The following is a 20254-nucleotide window of genomic DNA, read 5'->3' on the forward strand; positions in this document are numbered from 1 at the left end:
TGCCTAAACCTTTGAAGTTATTCACTTTAGGTGAATTGCATATTAGCTCTACTGTGTTTTGTAGAAGCTGGCGTGTAATTTGGATTGGGGATCTAGTTTGGAAAGAGAAGGAAATGAATATTATTGTCCTGCTAAAAGTCTCAGTGGATTTATACCTTATCCTATAATTGATATGACATAGTACACACAGCCCCAGTTTCCTATAGCTGCTTTTACCAAAAGAAACAACATTTTGAGTTAGTTGTAGAATTCAAATGTAATTTGTGGTTTGGCTCTTAACTTCACAACTGTAATATAATGGAAAGGTTTCCCTTTGGTCTGCTTAGTCTGATTATTGTTTTCTGTGCTATGCTGTGGTCTTGCGATTGAATGCCATTTGTCAATTTAGATCTTAGAGATGGTTAGTCAAAAGCATTTATCAGTGCCAACTCCAGAAATGGATATAATTACTACATAGGTTCTTGTCTTTGCATTACAAGTACTAATCTAGGTAGGCAGCAATTGTCTTATGTGTGGGTTAAATCTATGGATTGTTCAGAATAAAGCCACTTTATGTGCTCGCTTCGGCAGCACATATACTAGAATGATGCCACTTTAAATCCAATAATATTTCTGGGGGAAAAATGATTTCACTACAGGCTTAAGATTCTTCCATGCAAGTGAATGGGTGTTTCAATTGCTTTACCGAGACCAGAATGTAATCCTGTTTTGACACACTGGCCAATTGAATTGCACATTTTTAGCACAAATCTAAGAATAGTTGTTCAAGCATGAGAACTGCTGAGTTCAATGGAATGTACTCTCAAAAAATTACCTTTTGCACTCTGGAGTCTCTTTTTATCTCCCTTAAGGAAACCAATTGTCTCCACTTTTTTCTTTTCTTTTATTTCTGTTTAATTTGTGTGTGATTGAATGAATGTAATAAAAGGATTTAAACAAATCCAGTAAGTTTTTTGATAAGTAATTAATTATTCCATGTGCTGCAGTGCATTCAAATCATTAAGACTCTAACCATCTAATTGATATTTGCTTCTGCATCTGTGTATTACTTTCTTCCCTTCAAACTAGGGGAAAATTTATTTTTGTTAATCAGTGACCACTCATACCTATCATGTTCAGGAGAGAGAAAGAAATGGAAAAATGAAACATTTAATACAGACACAATCATTATTTTTTTAAACACTAGACGTTTATTTAGATTTCTTTTGTTTGTTTGTTTCCTGACCTTATAGATTAGAGGATAACTTCTAATTTGTAACATCAGAATATAATAGCCAAATATATAATACAATAAATTGCATTTATACACATAATACAAAATTTGAGGTAGGGCCTCAAGGACAATGATATTTTTTAATGAATAATGTATAATATATCATCATAGGCGCTATATAAGATATATGTATATATATGATACACATCCTTTGAAACATAAACACTTTTTATTAGCTTATACATGGACAAAATATAACTTCCTGATTAGGGTACATATCTTTATCCATAGGCAGCAGTACCCCTATAGAATGCCTGTAAGTATTTATGACATTACGCAAGTAATTAAGAATTAACCTATTCCATAATAGGTCCACAATAAAGTGCCTAAAACTACAATCCTATACTCTTACTTGGGAATAAGACTCAATAAAGACAGAGAACTCACTCCTGAGTAAATTGGCATAGGACTGCCATGTAAAAGACACAAAGTACACTATTGTATATACTCTAGGTGATGGACAGCAATATATTCTAGTCAAATATTAATTTTATACTGAACAATGAAATACACCTATAAGGCAAATGGTTACCTGAAGATGTATTTAAAACATGGTGGGCAAAATCATACTATTGCAAGCAATAAAGTCTAGCCCAGCTTTCACATTTTAAATTCAACCTGTTGAAAATACAACACTCTTTCCCTCTTTCTTTGGTTATTGGCTGCCTCATGGTAACCGAAAGGCAGAAGCCATTATTACCATTAATCCATTTCCCCCCCCCTCCCCCACTCCTTCCCCTTTAGTCAAAGATGGAATGCTACATTCCAGGCCACTATGCAAAGGTTTAGTATATGCAAGAAGTTTAGCTATGATTTTAAACAACAGAATCATGAACCAACTCAGAAAGACTTTTGAGGTGGCCAGCATATACTCAGTTCTTTGCATCTGAAACATGCCACCTATGTTTTTGGCTTATGCTATTTCCATTCACATAAATATGCCTTAAGAAAAACACATATTTTCAAGACATTTAGTAAGGCTGCAATTGCCACACCTTTGTTTTTAATCATTAAACAAATTATTGATCATTCATTAACCAATGATTGTTCTCCATTATTACCCTTGATCTTGCACTGCTGGGGTTCCAGTTTTTAACAAGTGTGCCAAGCTAACAGGTGCAGCATCCTCTTTTCCAGAAGGAAAAGAGTTGGCTAATGCAAAAGGAATCAAAGCAATATATGAAGCTATTTTATACTGAGTCCAATCATTGGTCAATCTAGTTCAAAACTGTTCATACTAAGTAGCAGCAGTAATTTACTGTGGCTGATGGCAACAGCTATAATTTTAAGTCAAAAACACTTGCTAGGAACCATCTAACAAATACTACCCACTGCACACCTGTTCTTACTTTCACTGGGACCTATCTATGTTAGGTTGGGATGTCCCATTTAAGTTAAAGGACAGAGGCTATTACAACAGCAACATCTGCTAGATTAACTTTTCTTTACAACAAAAGACCCCCCTCCCCCGCCAAGTTACAACTGAAATCACTGGCACTTTTTTCTCATTTTTGTCAACCTGAAATAGAAAACCTGCAAAAGGTGCCATTTACTGTAATAAAAAAGAAAGAAAAATAGCATCTGCATGAAAATAGCAGTTAGATCTAGTAAAAGATCACTATAAACTATACAAGGGTGCATATACGCTAAATGGTATGGCAGCGCAGTGTAGAGGCTAATCAATGCTAAATACTACTTTATTGCCACATACACACACACCGTAACTGATGTGCAAAGCACATCAATCAATGGTGCAGAACGTGATAGAACTTGATAGAAAGAATAATTTCATCCAAAGTAAACATTAGCCTAAATGCATTCCAAATCATTGTGGTAGATAAATGTTAAACTCACTTTTCTTAAAGTGCCACTGGGTCAAACCAAACCATATTTTACAGGTAACTATAAGGAATTTGAAGGTGGAATCTTTTTGCATTGATCTTCATTTTAATATATACATTAAGAAGACTACATCTGATTCATTAAAAATTGGTCTCATTTGATTAGACAAATATTCCACAGAGACACCTTACATTAAATTTTAAGTCTGTTTCTATTATTTGTAAGATCAACAGTTATAGAAATAGATATGACACTTTTCTTCAATATGGCTTTTTATTTTACTCATTAATTTTTAAAAATTACATTTACTAAAATATTTTATGATGTTCAGGATGTGCTCATAAAATATATGTATTTGCTACTAGACAATCCAAAGAGCTGTAAAATACACATTATTTGTTTTCTACAACCAACTTTTGTTGGGCAGATTAGAGGCATCGTCTATTTTATAAATTTAAAAATGAAATGTTTTGTTCCCACTGAAAAGGTCACAGTAGCCTAGCCTGATTTTCTTTCTCTTTTTATTTTTCTGATTCTATACAATTGGTGACTCGACATAAACTAATAATTAGGCTGTTCGTGTTGAACACCCTCGACTGAAGCTTCAAGTCAAAACTGGTTTCGCCATCAAATTCAGTGGAAAATTACTGCCATTTGAACACCAGGAATGATTTAAAAGCAGTTATTTTTCTCTACAGAATAAAATTAGAAACTAATGTTTGCATCACATGATCCATTCCTTGGTCAAGCTAAAACTGCATAGCTCTAGTCCAGGTCAAGAAAATGTACATTTTAAAATAATTATGTAGATTTCTGTGGCATCAAGAGGTAATTTATAAAAAATTGTACAGAAATGGACTGTTTTAAGACTGGCCTTTAAAATATTATACAGACTGAGTTCTTGTTTGTGAAAAGCACATGCCCTATAGGTTCTACATCAAGAATAATGCAGCTTTTAACATCTTCCCTTTTTTGCATTAATTTTCATTATTACCAAAGTTTCTGCACATGGCTGAGAACCAACCATCCCATGAACACTTTTTAGGTAATCAGGTGTGCTTTAAAACATGCCATGCATATTTTCCTTGTCCTTCCAATGTCCTTTCAAATGCATGTGTTATGAGAAAACCATCTTATCAACTTACAGAATAAGGAGTCAACTTCCAGATATTTATTTTAAGTAATTTTAAGAATTTTTTGGCTTTGCCTTGCTGTGGTTTCATTTATGAACAGAAATGAGATAGCAGACATAAACTCCTCTTTTCCCAATAGAAATGAAATTGAGTCAAATCAACAATTGAAATTATTTGAGTAAAATCACTGGCCCATTTACCAGAAAACTATTTCTACAAACTGATAGCCAGACCCATTCATTCGTTCACTTGGATTTATAAGCTGTCCAACTTTCATGGAGTCCATTTTTTAATTTAAAATTTCCAAGAATTAAAAAATTGAATTGGTAGCACGTAACATACGTGCTCTTGCTTGGAATATAACTTTTCAATGTTCTATGATATTGTTGCTTTCTTGACTTCCAGGAAAATATGTTGGCTGCAGGGTTATTACTGTTTCATTTTGATTACTGGAACACTAGCATTTACCTCCAGTAAAGTTTCAAGTAACATGTAATAGACTGTGCTTCCCACTAACATATCGTTGGTAGAGGTGGAAAATGGTCTTTAATTGATATTTGTTTGATAATATTTTTACTGTTTTCTTTTGTAATAGTTTTGAATGTTCTTTCTGGATGTTCAGGAAGATAATTAAGACATATACAATGTATATTGTATGCATTGTCAGATATACAATTTGATTAGTGTGTGTTTGTGTGTGTGTGTGTGTGGTCAGACTGAAAATAAAATATGCTAGTTTCTTCCACTGTGTTGTTTATTTAAAAAAAAAACTATAGTAGTTAATTATTCATTTCCATGAGCAACGTATTTTTATTCCCCAGCTACGAATACCTACAGAAGCTAATTTTCCAGCTCATGTTTATGAAATTTTGTTATGCCAAGAACAAGAGGTAGTTCTTGAAAGCATAACTTGGGCAAGAAATAAATCCCAGAACAAATGCAAAATAGCAGTTTTCCACCGAATCATCTGGCAAAAGGACCCTCAGCACTAAATTTAGGCTGGTAAGTTTGTGAAAAGGACTTAATGCTTCAAGTTACCCGAGGATCAACGAAGAACCTTAAAGGCACATACAACATGCTGACAATCACCTACTCCAGCAGTTCTCAACCTGTGGGCCATGGACCACTAGGGGGCATGATGTCATCACAGGGGACCTATGAAAGAAATGTTATGATTTATGATTTGAGTTAAATCTTGTGAGTCTGTGGCCAGGGCTCATGGCCACAAAAGATATTTAACTGGAGAAAAGGTTGGGAACCACCACCCTATCTCATGAACTTTCACACTTGTCCCCTCATTTACATTGGAACCTTTTGGATGAAAAATCCCAGCAAATTATAATATGTAATATAAATGAGAACAGGGTTAATAGATTTCTTTTTTAATCTATTTTCAACTGATGGCAATTTGTTTAATTGTGCTTCTCCTTGGTGGCTCAATGACTGACAGTCACCCAATAGTGGGAAAGAATTGGCAATTCTTATTCATTGGGCAATGCTATTTGCCCCATGAAAGAGAAAGTTCAGCAACAGGATTTCAGGCGACACTTTGTCTAGTCTCAAACCCACTTAAATATCAATTATCTCCATGAAGTGATCTAAACACATTTTTTAAAAACATTTTTTCACTAAAAATAGAGGAAAGTGCTGAACTTTGGCTGGAATACACCCCATTTTATATATTTAATATAAATATAAAATAAATATTTTGAGAAATATTTTTTTAAACTTACAACAAAATTTAGAGTCATTTTAGTTTTCTCTTTTTACATTTACCATACCCCCCCCCAAGCAAGATGAGATCTGCCTATCTACAAACACAGATTTTAAACACAAGAGTTACCTGAGACCCTGTAATGTGAAGACAAATAGACAAAAGGAATTAAAAACAGTCCCCTGAAAGAAGTACAATTAGTTCAGCTCTTACAAACACAAGGAGTGGAGAAGAAGCAAGCAAGCTATTCAAGAATTCACCACCTCTACACTGGTTGCTAAGATATTTTATAGGGACATATAACAGCCCTAGAACATGCTACATGAACACTGATCACTTTTTAAAACATCAGAGATGCATGTATAAAGTACAAGAGGATGCTGTAGGTTACAATTGTGCCAATTATTAAAGACATATCTATCTCCCCTATGAGTATTGCATTTACAATGAACTGGTTTGTTTCAGTAGAGTTCATTGTTCTTATGAATCTCTCGTCTCAAACTACTCAATAAGATTAAAATTATTTTATAAATCAATACTTGTACAGCACTGTATATACTGCATGAAAATTCTATGGGCTGTACTGTGTGCAGAAATGTAATGCAGAGTTATCTATGGAAGGAATGCCATTGAGCTAAATTCTTGCCCTTTCTTGAATGAGAACATTTCTTTACCACCACAACTTGTAAAGGTGACTATGGAATTACCACATGTGGGAATGGGTGAATGAAAAAAAAAGGTGTGCACACCTCAAAACAGTTATTCTGAGGAAGAATCTGTCTTTGTGAAGTTATGTATTATATATCATCATAACAACAACATCTATTACTAATACTACATTTATATAGAATAGGGTCAGGGTTGAGCTATTTCTCTCATCCTGTTGACTGAAAGAGAAGAATACATCAAAAGGCTGTATAAATAACTTTGTAAGAAAAGAGCAGGGGCAAATCACACAGCTGAACTACAGAGCTAAATACTAATAACTGTTCTGTACGTGGAAGCTAAGATATATATTCTGCTATATCCATATAAAGTTAGGCACAAATTATATGATGGCTTCTTCAGAAGTAAAAATTAGAACTCAAAAAGTGAAGAAAGGAACAGAAATCAACCTGGGACCAACCTGACATTAGGACTTCTTCAGTATGCCAAGAAAATCAAGACTCATAAATGAAGCATTTCTTTTAGGAACAGAAGGATGGGGAATGCTGAATTCTTGAAATTAATAAATTAGTGCATGGGGTGCCCACCTGCCTCAACTTGATATTCTTTTTTAGCAGAGAAATACAGCTTTGTGAGACATGACACAAGTCAGTATGCTTTGCTTTGCTTTGTTTACTATATACAACTTTTTTAAAAAAAATCCTGAAAGGCTTATTCATCTTTCTCCAAATCTATGCCAAAACATCATTTTGTATGAGTGCATTATATTAAAAGGCTGCACGTGGTAAAAAGCAGCTCAGTGATGCCAAAGTGACTAGAAGCCACTGAATGGAAGACATATTGGCAGAATCAGTGGGCCACATTCAACTCCTAGGGCACAATATTGAAGAACTCTGTTCAGACTCAAGTGAAGCCCTTCTGCACTTAGATAGCGAGGTAGGAATCCAGTCTCAGCTGTTGTGTACCATTCTTAGCTGCATATTCTCCTTTGTTTCATGCATCCAAATCCAACTTCACTTCTATGTGTGACAAGCACAGTGACTTTAGAATAAGCTCTGAATGAGCATATATTTCCAGCTACAGTATTTTAAGTTGAAAGCTCAGCTTGTTCAATAAGCAGATTTTTACAGTGGAAAACACTGGCATGAGGCACCAAGTTTCAGAACTGGCCAAGCTTGGCAGCAATAGGCCACTGGTCTGACATGTCTACTATTACATATAAATAGTTGCTATCACACATTTTCATTAAAATACAAGACTGATGGTATCTTGGGAAATACAGATATGAAAAATGGATTTGTCTCGAATGCAGCCCTACTACTTGGTTGTCAGCTTTAGAGAGTTTTGCATATGCAGCAATCTGATTCAATGATTCCTATGTCTAATTTAATGTCCCTTAAAATTAATGAGCACAAATATGATACACCTAGCCAGGGAAAGCTGGTCAACTTAACTCATTATCTTTGCTTTGCCCTTGCTGGCATGTTCATATCATATAATTATGCAAAAGATACTTTTGTGCTAGGTTGGTTGGTTGTTTTTTTAAGATCCCAAGAAGATAACAATCACAGGTGTACAACCCCCAACAAGTTAACAACCCAATGCTGTACAAAGTTGCCAATCCACTAGTCTATCAGTAACAGTGAAGCAATGTTCTCTGGGTGTCCATATGGTGTCAGGAATTGCATTATTGTATTCTACCCATGTGGCTGCAACAAACAAACCAAATTATGTAAATTAGCCCTAAGAGCAAAATCGGCCCAGCATTCACAAAACAATTTATCCTACTGCAACATCTGTTACCGTTCTACAGTGAAGTATTCCTTCCTGGCACCAATGGGTATGAAGAACAAAATCTAGTACTTAAAGTGGTCTATCTAGTGTTTACTGTGAGCATGCAACAATAAATCTTACTTCCTAAGGAACCACTTTCAGAGAGGAGAAAGAAAGAAAGAAAGAAAGAAAGAAAGAAAGAAAGAAAGAAAGAAAGAAAGAAAGAAAGAAAGAAAGAAAGAAAGAAAGAAAGAAAGAAAGAAAGAAAGAAAGAAAGAAAGATGACTGTACAACATAGCCACAAGAAGGAGAATTACTAGGATTGCATTTCCAATTCAAAATCTTTTGGTGGCAATTTAAGTCCAAGGGAAGATGTTCCCAGTGGGTCTATCATATTCTGATAACGTACACCACGATGTTTAGCCAAAAATGGCCCCCAATCTGGTTGTGGAGAGCAGACCAACTTGAGCCTCTGGAAGGGAAGGGATAATCAGTTACAAATACAAATCAGGATCAGTTGAAATTACTCAATGTTAGTCTAGACAATAATATTAAAGTATCTGCTGTACAGAGTTTGTTTAGTTCAAGATCAATAAATAAAAACTCCATTTATTTATGTAGCCTTCACTATCATCAATTATCTCTCCATTAGAGTCACTAGTGACTAAACTCAAATGCCACAGCAAATGTGCTCAGTTACTTAACCAAATCATCTGAGCAGTTGGTTCCTACATGAAGATAATATGACTTCTACTTAGCAAATTTCTCAAAAAATGCAGTGATGACCAGAAATGTAATAAACAGCAGGAAATGAAAAATATGTTTTAATTATCATACTACAATTTTATTTCTATCTGCAGGCAGGAAACTAGGATATTTCTGCAGCTTTTGAGGCAATGAAAATCTGAATTCTGTGTTCAAGATATAATTTGGTACATGTTATACAGAAAAAAGGAAACATATTTATGACAGTATTAAAGGGAACAATTATATGTTTACTACCTATTAAAAGCAATTGAGTCTCCATACCAATTATTTTAATTCTTGCTTAATTACCACTTTGCAACTTATGCCTCCCCAATCAATTGTAATAAACTGAGCAGCTCAGGAAATATTCTGGTGAAAATGAAATATGAACAAATTGTTTCAGATTGAATTGGGGGAATTTTGCCTTATCTTGAACTTCGCTGGAAGCCTATTTCTCCAGTAAAAATAAATAATTACTGTACTTTTAAGGGTAGAAAGCTATTATAAATCAACTTTAAAAGTTTCTAGAATATCACTCTTATCTTTGTTGTTGGGGTAATATGAGAGGCCCTAAGCAAAATACACAAACTGGTTTTTTCCCCATTTTTTTTACCTATTAGTGTGTTTGTCACATTGGGACTATCTGCAGTATGAAATTTTCTGGATATTTCCAATTTTTTCTTACAGGTACATATGTTAAAGGTATGTTTTGAATTCATCTGATCCTAACAGTCATCCTTCAGTTGTTGATCATTTATCCAAAGGAAACAATAATCAATAATAACCACAGAATAAAACTTTCTAAACATGATTTTGGAAACATACGATAGGCCAATCCTACACTAAATTCTGAAAAAAGGGGAGTGGAATAGAAGGCATAGGAGTTACCTCAATGAAGTTCCCAGGAGCTAGATGCATTTTTATCACAAACATAACAGGAATCCAAATAACAGAGCAAGCCAACATCAACCATCCTAGTACCATTGACCAGCCTGGATAATGATAGGTACCATAAGTCATTGGCTCCCATTGATAGAAGCTGAAGGAAAGGATGAACTAGGAGAAAAAACCACGTTTGATTATCATCATGTTATGAAATGAATGCAAACAATTTTTACGAAAGTATATGTATAGATATATTACTTCATAACAATAAATGACTATACAGGTAGTCCTCAACTTAAAACAGTTTAGTTAACTGTTTGAAGTTACAACAGCACTGAAAAAATGACATGACTGTTTTTCACACTTACAACCATTGCAGCATCCCCGTAGTCACATGATCAAAATTCAGGTGCTTGGCAACTCTTTCGTATTTATGATGGTTGCAGAGTCCCAGGGTAATGTGATCCCTTTTGCGACTTTATGACAAGCAATAGAAAAAATAGATTCACTTAACAACCATGTTACCAGTTTACCAACTGCAGTGACAAATGTGGCAAGAAAAGTTGTAAAACAGGGCAAATTAACAAATTTCTCAGCAGCATAAATTTTGGGTTCAGTTGCAATCATAAATTGAGGACTACCTGTATATGATCAGATTTAAGGCAGATTTAGGGTAAATATTATATAACTCAATGGAAAAAGTTAGATATTTTTGAGGAAATGAAACCACATTATTATATCTATGGTTTTAAAAAAGTTATTATGCAGTCTATTGGCAGCAAAGCTTAATGTAATTATCTTATTAGACCACCCCATTTATAGTATAAAGAGCCACATGTCTATATGTCAGTGCATAGTTCGATATTCTCTGTGAACTGGATATGGATACAATAATTTAATGGAGATTTATCAAAGAGAACATATAAAAATGACTGAGTTAACTTCAGGTAAACAAGGATCAATTCAAACTGTAAGCTTAATTATTCCAAGGTATCAAATGTTAATTTTATTGAATGTCTCAACCAAAATACATTTTAAGCAAAGGCTTTTTAATGCATCTTCAGTAACCTCATATATAGGAAACATATCGTATTTCATTGCTCCATAGCTAAACTGGTTCCCTCTTTTCCTGCTATGGAACAAAAGAAGAATATATTTAGATGAGGATTTATGCAAAAAAAAATGGCCGAAAAGTTTCTTTTGCTTAAATCCACATTCAAGGATTGCTGTATTGCTGTTGTTTTTTTAAAGTAGCTAAGGGAAAATACAAATAACAGCTGCATACCAATGTTGTATTGCTAAGGAACGGAAAGAAAAAATTTGCAAGTATTTTAGAGGCATTTAGAAGAAAGTCTAAACTGCAGCCAAAGGTACTCTGTTTGGATCCTGAAATATAAAACAGATAACCTGTACTGCTGAGAGTCGCACCTGGTGGGACAATAACTGGTAATCTGGGACAGGCAGGGGATTTGGACTTAGCTAAATCTCCTTGACCCACTTGCACCTATGTCAGCTTGCAGTGACAGTAAGGCAAAAAAAGAGCCAGCCATGTCTGGCACCAACAGCTAAACTGAATGGCAGAGATACATCTTTGCAGAACTTGGCAGATGACTGCCTATTTTCATTTCCCCCAATGCTGCCACAGGGCAATCTGTTCCTGCTTCCAGAGTGCACCTGCTCAGGAATAATAAGAGAGAGAGAGAGAGATGCGTATGTATGTATGAGGAAAGGGAAAGAGTTTGTGTTTCCTAGATGCTTAATTCCTAGCATTATTCTCTATTCCCTGCAGCAAGCCAAATCCTTAGGTTACATGATGTGCTTAACACTGTTGTGTGACTTTCTAGAGCGGGAGTGTCAAACTCGATTTCATTGTGGGCTGCATCAGGGTTGTGATTGACCTGGGGGGGGGGGCTGGAGGTGTGTGCCCGGGGATGGGGGTGGGCAGGGTGGGTGTGGCCAGCTTAATATCACCTGTCTTAGGCTGCGATGACCTCCTGCAGCCCTTTGCCAATGAAAACAGAGCCGTTGTCAGTGAAAACAAGCAGGCTGAGCATGGCCCTCCCAAGCTCCATTTTTTCTGGCACAGGCACCATGGGCCGGTCTTTTGCTGTTTCCAGGGTGGCCCCATGGGCCAGATCTGAGTGCCCTGGGGGACATATCTGGCCCCCAGGCCTTGAGTTTGACACCCCTGTTCTAGAGCAATCCATGTAGAAGTTATTTACTGCTTTCAAGTCAGGTCAGTTGAATCTGGACTGTATTGCCACAAAGGCCTGATACAAATGGTGTTGGTTGCTGATGAACAAAATGTTTGCTGTGGATTGTGTACTTTTTTTTCTCCAGAAGACTCCATACTTTTAACTAACAGGCATTGCTGTGCTGAAACACAAGGCTTTAATCTTCAGCTGCACTGAAGTTTGGGCTTCAGTCATATCTGATAGGATTAAAGCAGGTTTTCAACAGCTGAATGACTTCAATGCATGAATGATAACAACGTCCTTCCAAGTGTTTGCTTTGCCTTCTGAAGGTTAAAAAAAGAGAGATACGTTACTATAGAATTTATGGATTGGGAATTTATTTACTTATTCCAAACAATACCAATAAATATACATAAAAATTACTTTGTGGAACTTAACAAGATAATTACCAAATTTATATGGCAAGAGAAAAAAACGAGGATAAACCTAAAGGCAATGCAAGATATGAAGAGCAGGGGAGGTATGGCACTCCCAATTTGGGAATTATACTATAGTGCAACCTTCTTACTTTGGTTGAAAGAGTGGGTAAATCTGTCGAATAAAAGGATCTTATTTTTAGAAGGCCATGATTTACAGAGGGGATGGCACCCATTTTTATGGGACACTGGAAAAATTAAGCAGAAGTATTTCCACAGACATATAATTAGAGATTCCTTATTGGCTAATTGGAACAAAAAAAACATTATTTAAAAATCCCAAACTGGATCTCAACAATGGAGGCGATCATACATCCAAATAATTTAGATCTTAATAAAATGATAAAATACAAAGACCTTCTTGACACACAAGGAACTTTAAAATCATGGCAAGATCTCCAAGAACAAGGGCTACAAGTAGACCGGTGGGCTTATTTTCAAATTCAAAATAGATATAGCCAGGACAAGAAAAATTTTGAAACTTATACTAAAAGCACAACAATTAGATAAAATCCTATTAGGTCCAGATAAAAAAAATAAAACTAACTTTTATAGTTACTTATTAGAGATGAAATTAGAAGAGGAAGTAGTCAAAGGCAACATGATAGCTTGGAGCAGAAACATAGGACGTAGCATTACATTATTAGAATGGGAAAAGGTTTGGACAAGGAATAATAAAATTACAAAATCAGCAGCATATAAAGAAAATGCCTATAAAATGTTTTATAGATGGCATCTCTCACCCTCGAGAACAATGAAAATGTCTCCTAACATGAATCTGAATTGCTGGAAATATAAAAAGAAACATGGAACATTCTTTCACATATGGTGGTTCTGCACTGAAGCCCAAAGATACTAGCATAGAATAAAAAAATGGTTAGAGGAAATAACGGTGGAGCAAACTGAATTAAAACCAGAATTATTCCTATTGGGGATATTTAATAGACAAATTTCTAAAAATGTCAAATATATAATACTGTATATTCTTACTGCAGCCAGAATAACCTTTGCACAGTGTTGGAAACAAGCAGATATTCCAACAGAGGAAATGGTTATTCAGAAGATAACAGCCTGTGCAGAGTTGGATAAGTTAACCTTGGCACTTAAGGAAAAAGAAACATCAAAATATTATAGAAGCTGGGAATGCTGGTATGACTGGATAGAACAAAAATAGAAAATATATTAGTAAACAATGTAAAATTTAAAAGAGGTAGTAATTATATGCAATAAGATGTATTTGTAAATATATCACCAATATTGATAACAAACAAGGAACCATCGACTGTTGATAGTAGAATTGTTAGTTTTTAATCATTTTCTTTTTTTCCTTTTTCTTTCTTCTTCTTCTGTGTGTTGTGTGTGTGTTTGTTTGATATTTTAGTTTTATAATCAGTAAAGTTTGTAAAAAAAAAAAAAGAATTTATGGATTTAGGAAAAATGAGTCTTAAATCAGAAAATACCTTGTCTAACTGAGAAACCTTTTTCCCTAATGCAGTGTAAATACAAACTTTTGTTTGTTTCTTATTCTGTATCCTTCTGGATTATAGCTGGGCAAGATCACTGTCAAACATGGATTACCCACCGTTCAAATCTCAATTTTGTATATAGCATTACTTTCAGGGATCTCTAACCACCTTAACCTTAAAATCCTAAGCATATGTGTAGAGACTAAAGATAATTCTGCTTGGAGCAGAGGAGGAACAAAGAATACAATACAAATAAAAAGCTTGTCCTATAATTTTCCATGCCATAGTATGATGATTTGAGATTATAACCAATGATTTGGGCATACACCCCCCCTTTTTTTCTCATTAAACTGCTAGCTATATTTAGCAATGATGACATATATGTATACTGTGGAAACTCTTTTATGACAAAAATGCAATAGATGTAATTGTATACCAAAAAATGCAAAAATTTAAAAATTCATAAAACTCACTCTAGGCTGACTTTTAAACATAGGATGACAAATCAATGCAAATCCAAGTCAAAATAAAATTATTATTTTAAAAAAATAATAGAGAGAGAGAGAGAAATTGAAACACATTTGCCTTTATTTATTGTATCTCAAGATTTGTTTTGATTTAAAAGTAGAGTTGCTGCAACAGAGTGACACCTAGTGGCACTGGCAATTAACTGTTCCTAAATTCTCCTGGATGTCTGTCTATCTGTCTGTCTGTCTATCTGTGCTTTTCTTTGGAATACATTAGCTTTGATCTAAAAAAGGAAAGCCATGTTTACTAGAACAACTTGTCACAATTGCTCAGCTTCAATAAATGAATTTGAGAAATGGAACAACTGTTGTTCTAACAAGTAACAAACAACTTTGCAAGAGACGGCACTGCCCACATACGATATATGTTTTTTTAAAAATTGTAATTTTAGTGCTACACAGAAAGCAGCTTTATGCCATTTTTATTTTTTAAAAAGCATGTAAACATGCAGCTAATTTTGAGAATTCCTCCAATTATCTGCCATAACATTGAGATATATGTGAATTTTCAGCTGTGGTGCATTCCAAGCATAATAATGGTTTGGAACAGACTAAAGAGTGGTTATATACTGTACATGTTTCTCAACCAATGACATCATTCTGAAACAACATATGCAGTAATCTTTGGTTTCTTTTAACCATGATGCTACTAAATGAGCCATATGGCTTGGTTGACATATAATACTACACAATAATGGGCTGATTCAATAAAACTATATCACATTATAGCTTACTGTTAAGTATAAACCAGGGCACTGTTTTCATGTACTAGATTTGTACTAATTATTGCTGGGAAATTTGATTTTGTCAAGACAATTTAGAAAGAACATCTGAGCAACATCCTCTGCTGTCAATATAAGCCTGCGGTCAAGTGCACAATTTTAGCCTTCTGTATCCAAACCTAATGACTATTATATGGGAAAATCTCCCCCCCACCCAAATGATCCTGGCATACATATTCCTGTCATATTAATATGCAATCTCACCATTAAGCAGTTCCCCCATGGCTATTTAAAAGAAAGACATAAAAGCATCCATTAATTGGAAATGTAGTATGAAATATGCAAGATTTCCACAATGAGAAAATTACTATAGAAAGCAAATATTTCTACATGTAGAAAATTGCAATGAGAGCTGTATTATATTGTGAGTATAGACACATATACACACCACTCATACACACACTTTAAAAGTTTGTTTAATTCATGTTTATGCAGGATATAATCTAATTTACCCATGGGGGTGGAATTCTGGTTACAGTCCACTAAAATTTCTTTTGCTTGGATGCCAAAGATAATAATAGAAGATGCTATGCAGACACACAGTACTTCATTTCAGCACATTTCAATAGGGCTTTTAATGGAGAGTTTCTTGGCATCTAATTAACCTCCACCAGCATAATGCTAGATAAGAATTGAATAGATTATTTATGTATATCAAGTATGAGAACATCGAAGCCAAGTAGCAACATTAAAAGGAAAAATAACATCCAGTGAAGAACGTTCATGCTGAGGTATATTCCGGTGCTTGAAATTTACATAAATGTAATTGTAATGTTTAAATACACCTTAGAAGTCTGTATTTTAGCTTCATAGTTTTTGCTTCTATAAAAACCATATTTAACCTAATGTATGTTTTGGCCATTAATAGCAACTAATCGTAAAAAAAAAAAAAACCCTGCCCAGACCATCTATAGAGTTTTATATATATAACATTTGATGGCATATAAATACTGGAAATAAATAAACAAGACAATTTCCCCTTTTAACCCCCACTCCTTGAGTTCTTACTGTTAAAATAGTTGGGGTCACAAAAGCCCAACAGATTCTCCAGAATTTGTTTGGCTGGAATCCAATCATCATTTCAATGTCTTCACAAAATCTTTCCAAGCCTGTAAAATAAACACATGTAAATCCAAATGCAAAAGAAACTGAGCTTCAATTAAGATCTCTGGCGATTTCTCTTGTGTCTAATTATAGAAAGAACAGGCACACTGATTTGTCAGTCTAGCTCTTCAATACATATATTAACCATATCTATAATTTGGATTGCTCCAGTGATGGTGGGATTCAAAATTTTTTACTACTGGTTCTGTGGGTGTGGCTTGGTGGGCGTGGCAAGGGAAGGGTATTGTAAAATCTCCAGTCAGAGGTGATATTTGCTGGTTCTCCAAACTACTCAAAATATCCGCTACCGGCTCATTCATTGCTCATTCTAATAGATGAATTACAAAGTTTATATAAACATTAGCTTAATATATTGCAATATAAAGAATAATATGAACACAACCTGGGGTCCACAGCAACATATACTTAAGAGTCTTACTGTTATACTGAAGCAATTTTTTAAACTGATGAAGGAGATATATAAATATTTGGAAACTGAGTTGAGGTTCTCACTTTCAGAATTCTGAAATTGCTTTCTTGAAAGCAAATTGAGCCATATTGTGAAAATATGATTCTTTTCTATTTGATTTAGTAAAATCTGAATAATATTCACAGCTAATATTTCTTTTCATCAGTTGGGTTTTTTTTTAAATGCCCTTAGATAAACAAAAATCACACATTTTTTTCTTGGGTTCTGTTATTTTAGATATTTATACAACATATAATTTTAAAAAGCTGTAAGTATGTGCCCTAATCTCAAGTCAAAAATAAAAATTAAGGGGGAGGGGTATTTAAGAATATTTTGGATATAAAGCTTTGGATTCTCCAATAAGGAAAAGAAATCAAGGCCTGAAATTTAACTTTGAAATTGTTCAACAATAATACAATATTATTGTAAATGTAACATGAAATACCACAAAGAAATCCAGATAGTTTTCCATTAGCAGCAGAATTGTTTCTTTTGATGGTAATAATGTAGACAGGGCCATCATTTCCACATTATTTCAGTCCATTACTTCTTTTGATTGCTAGACCTTTGCAAGACTTTCATATTATCTAGTTTGTTGCATGGGTTTTATGCACACAGCAGGCATATTTTTTGCCTTAATGAAAAAGAGACTAATAGAACTGGTGCAGCTTCCTTTTCAGTCTTGCGATTCAGCAAAACACTATTTTGTACATTGGTGGTTGGATTGTGTGACTTTTTTTCTTTGACTTGTTCACCACCATTCTTCACATCTATTTATCACTAAGTAAGCTCAGTAACAAATGTTTTCTAATAGCAATTCACATAACACTGAATCACTGCAACAGACATTAATTATTCACTCCCAAAATATAAAACATCCCACCTGAAAAACAAAAATGTGTGACTTCTCTTCTGGAGAGAGTGACAGAACAAGGCTGACTCTGCTGCTCTAAATATGTTTCAGATATTACTCCAGCATGATATCTTAACCTTTCAAGGTATACACCACCTTCTGTTACCGCAGCAGCAATCTGTCGTAGTAGGTTGAAAGATTATAATGTAAAGGAAGATGTACCACCACAAGAAGGGAAGGAAGGAAGGAAGGAAGGAAGGAAGGAAGGAAGGAAGGAAGGAAGGAAGGAAGGAAGGAAGGAAGGAAGGAAGGAAGGAAGGAGTTTGTACACATGCATAGTTCTCATCACTAAACAATGCAGTAACCATTAATTTGATTCCCCTTTTAAATGAAGGTAATGTTCTTCATTCGATGATGTCTAAGACATTCTGCTTAGGGGCTTAATACAGAATACCAAAAGCCAAACAGATTCAGAGTACCAAAATGCCAATCCTTTCTCCGATAGTAATATGAGTGTTTAATAATCATTTCCCTTCTTTAAGGATTCTAAAAGCTTGCTGCCTAGAGAGTTTATTGTATGGATTCTCCTAGATTAAAGTGTTTGCAAGTAGGAATTCAAGGACACAGTCCTTGATAAACTAGATAGCAGAAAAGCAATTGGTATGGGAAAAAAAACAAGAAACTGTAAAACTAAAGCCTTTTTTTTTTTGCAGACTCAAGGTTCATATGTCTCTTTTTACTATCTATGTATTCTAATGAGAGCCCTTTATTTTACAGTAGCAGAAATGTCTCAAACCGATGCATTGTTAGTGGATAGGTTAGCTCACTATTGACGGAAAAATTGTCTCACTGTTAGCAGATAAGTCTGCTCAGGAACTTTGCTTCTAGAATTGACTTGTCTAGATCTAATACATCGCCCAATTATCTCATTTCTCCATGAAGAAGTGAGCTTCTTCTCCCAGACATCAAGAGCTGGAAAGGCCTTTGAATCTCTCTGCATTGTCAGCTGCATTTTGGCTTGAGCTATTGAAATTCCTCCATCTTTCTTCTCTAGTTCAGGGAGAAGGGAGAGAAGAGGAATATCCACAGTCTGAATAGAACAACCAAATGCTTTAGGCATCTTGTTGTTGTTCGGTCATTAAATCATGTCTATCTCTTCGCAACCCAATGGATCATAGGATGCTCGGACCCCCTGTCGTCTATTGTCTCCCAGAATCTGCCCAAATTCACATTCATTTCGTTGATGACACTATCTAACCATCACATCCTCTTCCATCTCCTCTCCTTTTGACAAGCTTTCCCAATATCACAGCTTTTGCCAATGAGACCTTTCTTTTCATTAGATCAGGGGTGTCAAACTCATGGCATCATGTGACGTATTGGGACTTTTTTCCCCTTTGCTAAACCAGGTGGAGGCAGGGCCAGCACAGGATGTGTCGGCCCCTGCGCCATGAGTTTGATACCACTGCACTAGATGGCCAATGCATTTAAGCTTCATTATCTGCCATTCCAAAGAATAGTCAGGTTGATTTCCTTTAGGATTGACTGATTTAGTCTCCTTGAAGTCCAAGAAACTCTCAAGAGCCTTTTCCAGCACCACAATTTGAGACATCGTTTTTCATATTTGTATCATCAGAAATTGAGAAGTATCAGGGGTAATATTTTAAAGTCCTAAAAACTCACATAATATTATTTTAGTTCTCTTTTCTAACATCCTGGATTGTTGTGAGTACAATAAATCCTCACAAACCTGTTTAGGGGACCCTGAATACAATATACTTATTTTGTTGTTCAGATTTTGCCCATATTTCATAGATAGCCTGTTAATTAATTAAAAAATTTGTGGGTTAAATCAAGATTTTATTGCAAATTGGACATTTAAGCCACGATGTAATTATGCAAACGATGTAAATTCAGATTTAACTAATATTCAGATTCAACAGACATTAAAGTTTTACTGTTTATATAGCCTTTGGTATATAATTGTGCCAAAAAGTCATATCTATTCACTCTTTCTTCTAATGAATTAAAAATAAAATGTCCAAGATCAGTGTGCTAATGCTTATATAAAAAGTAACCCTGATAATGACAAGCTATTTAACACCATTTTCAGTAACAGCATCAAATGTATTTAAATTTTGTCTATAAATTGAAGTATCACCATAAATGAAATGTACATCAGGTTTTTTTAAAAACCAGCTGGGTTTTCCTTTCTCGTGTACCAAATGTTCTGATAATTGTATTCATTTTAAATTATTGCATTGGTATCTTCTGGTTATTTTGCATTACCTTGTCACCAATTGGTTTTCTGCACCACATAACTCTTTTAAGTTTGAAACAGTTTAAACA

At 34.7% G+C, this 20254-nt stretch overlaps 1 protein-coding gene across 1 annotated transcript in view; it reads right to left on the reverse strand.

Annotated features, from left to right (window-relative positions):
- Positions 1 to 1230: 1230 nt before the first annotated feature.
- Positions 1231 to 20254, reverse strand: part of SLC6A5 (solute carrier family 6 member 5) — a 74860-nt gene continuing 55836 nt past the window's right edge. The window contains exons 13-15 of the mRNA XM_026703716.2: positions 16488 to 16588; positions 10037 to 10204; positions 1231 to 8873 (exon numbers count right to left, since the gene is read on the reverse strand). Of these exons, the coding sequence (XP_026559501.2) occupies positions 8718 to 8873; positions 10037 to 10204; positions 16488 to 16588 (425 nt within the window). The 3' untranslated portion in view covers positions 1231 to 8717. The remainder of the gene's footprint in view (positions 8874 to 10036; positions 10205 to 16487; positions 16589 to 20254) is intronic.

This window comes from Pseudonaja textilis, chromosome 1 (assembly GCF_049901715.1).
Source record: "Pseudonaja textilis isolate UNSWEBS1 chromosome 1, rPseTex1.2, whole genome shotgun sequence".
Classification (NCBI taxonomy): Eukaryota; Metazoa; Chordata; class Lepidosauria; order Squamata; family Elapidae; genus Pseudonaja; species Pseudonaja textilis.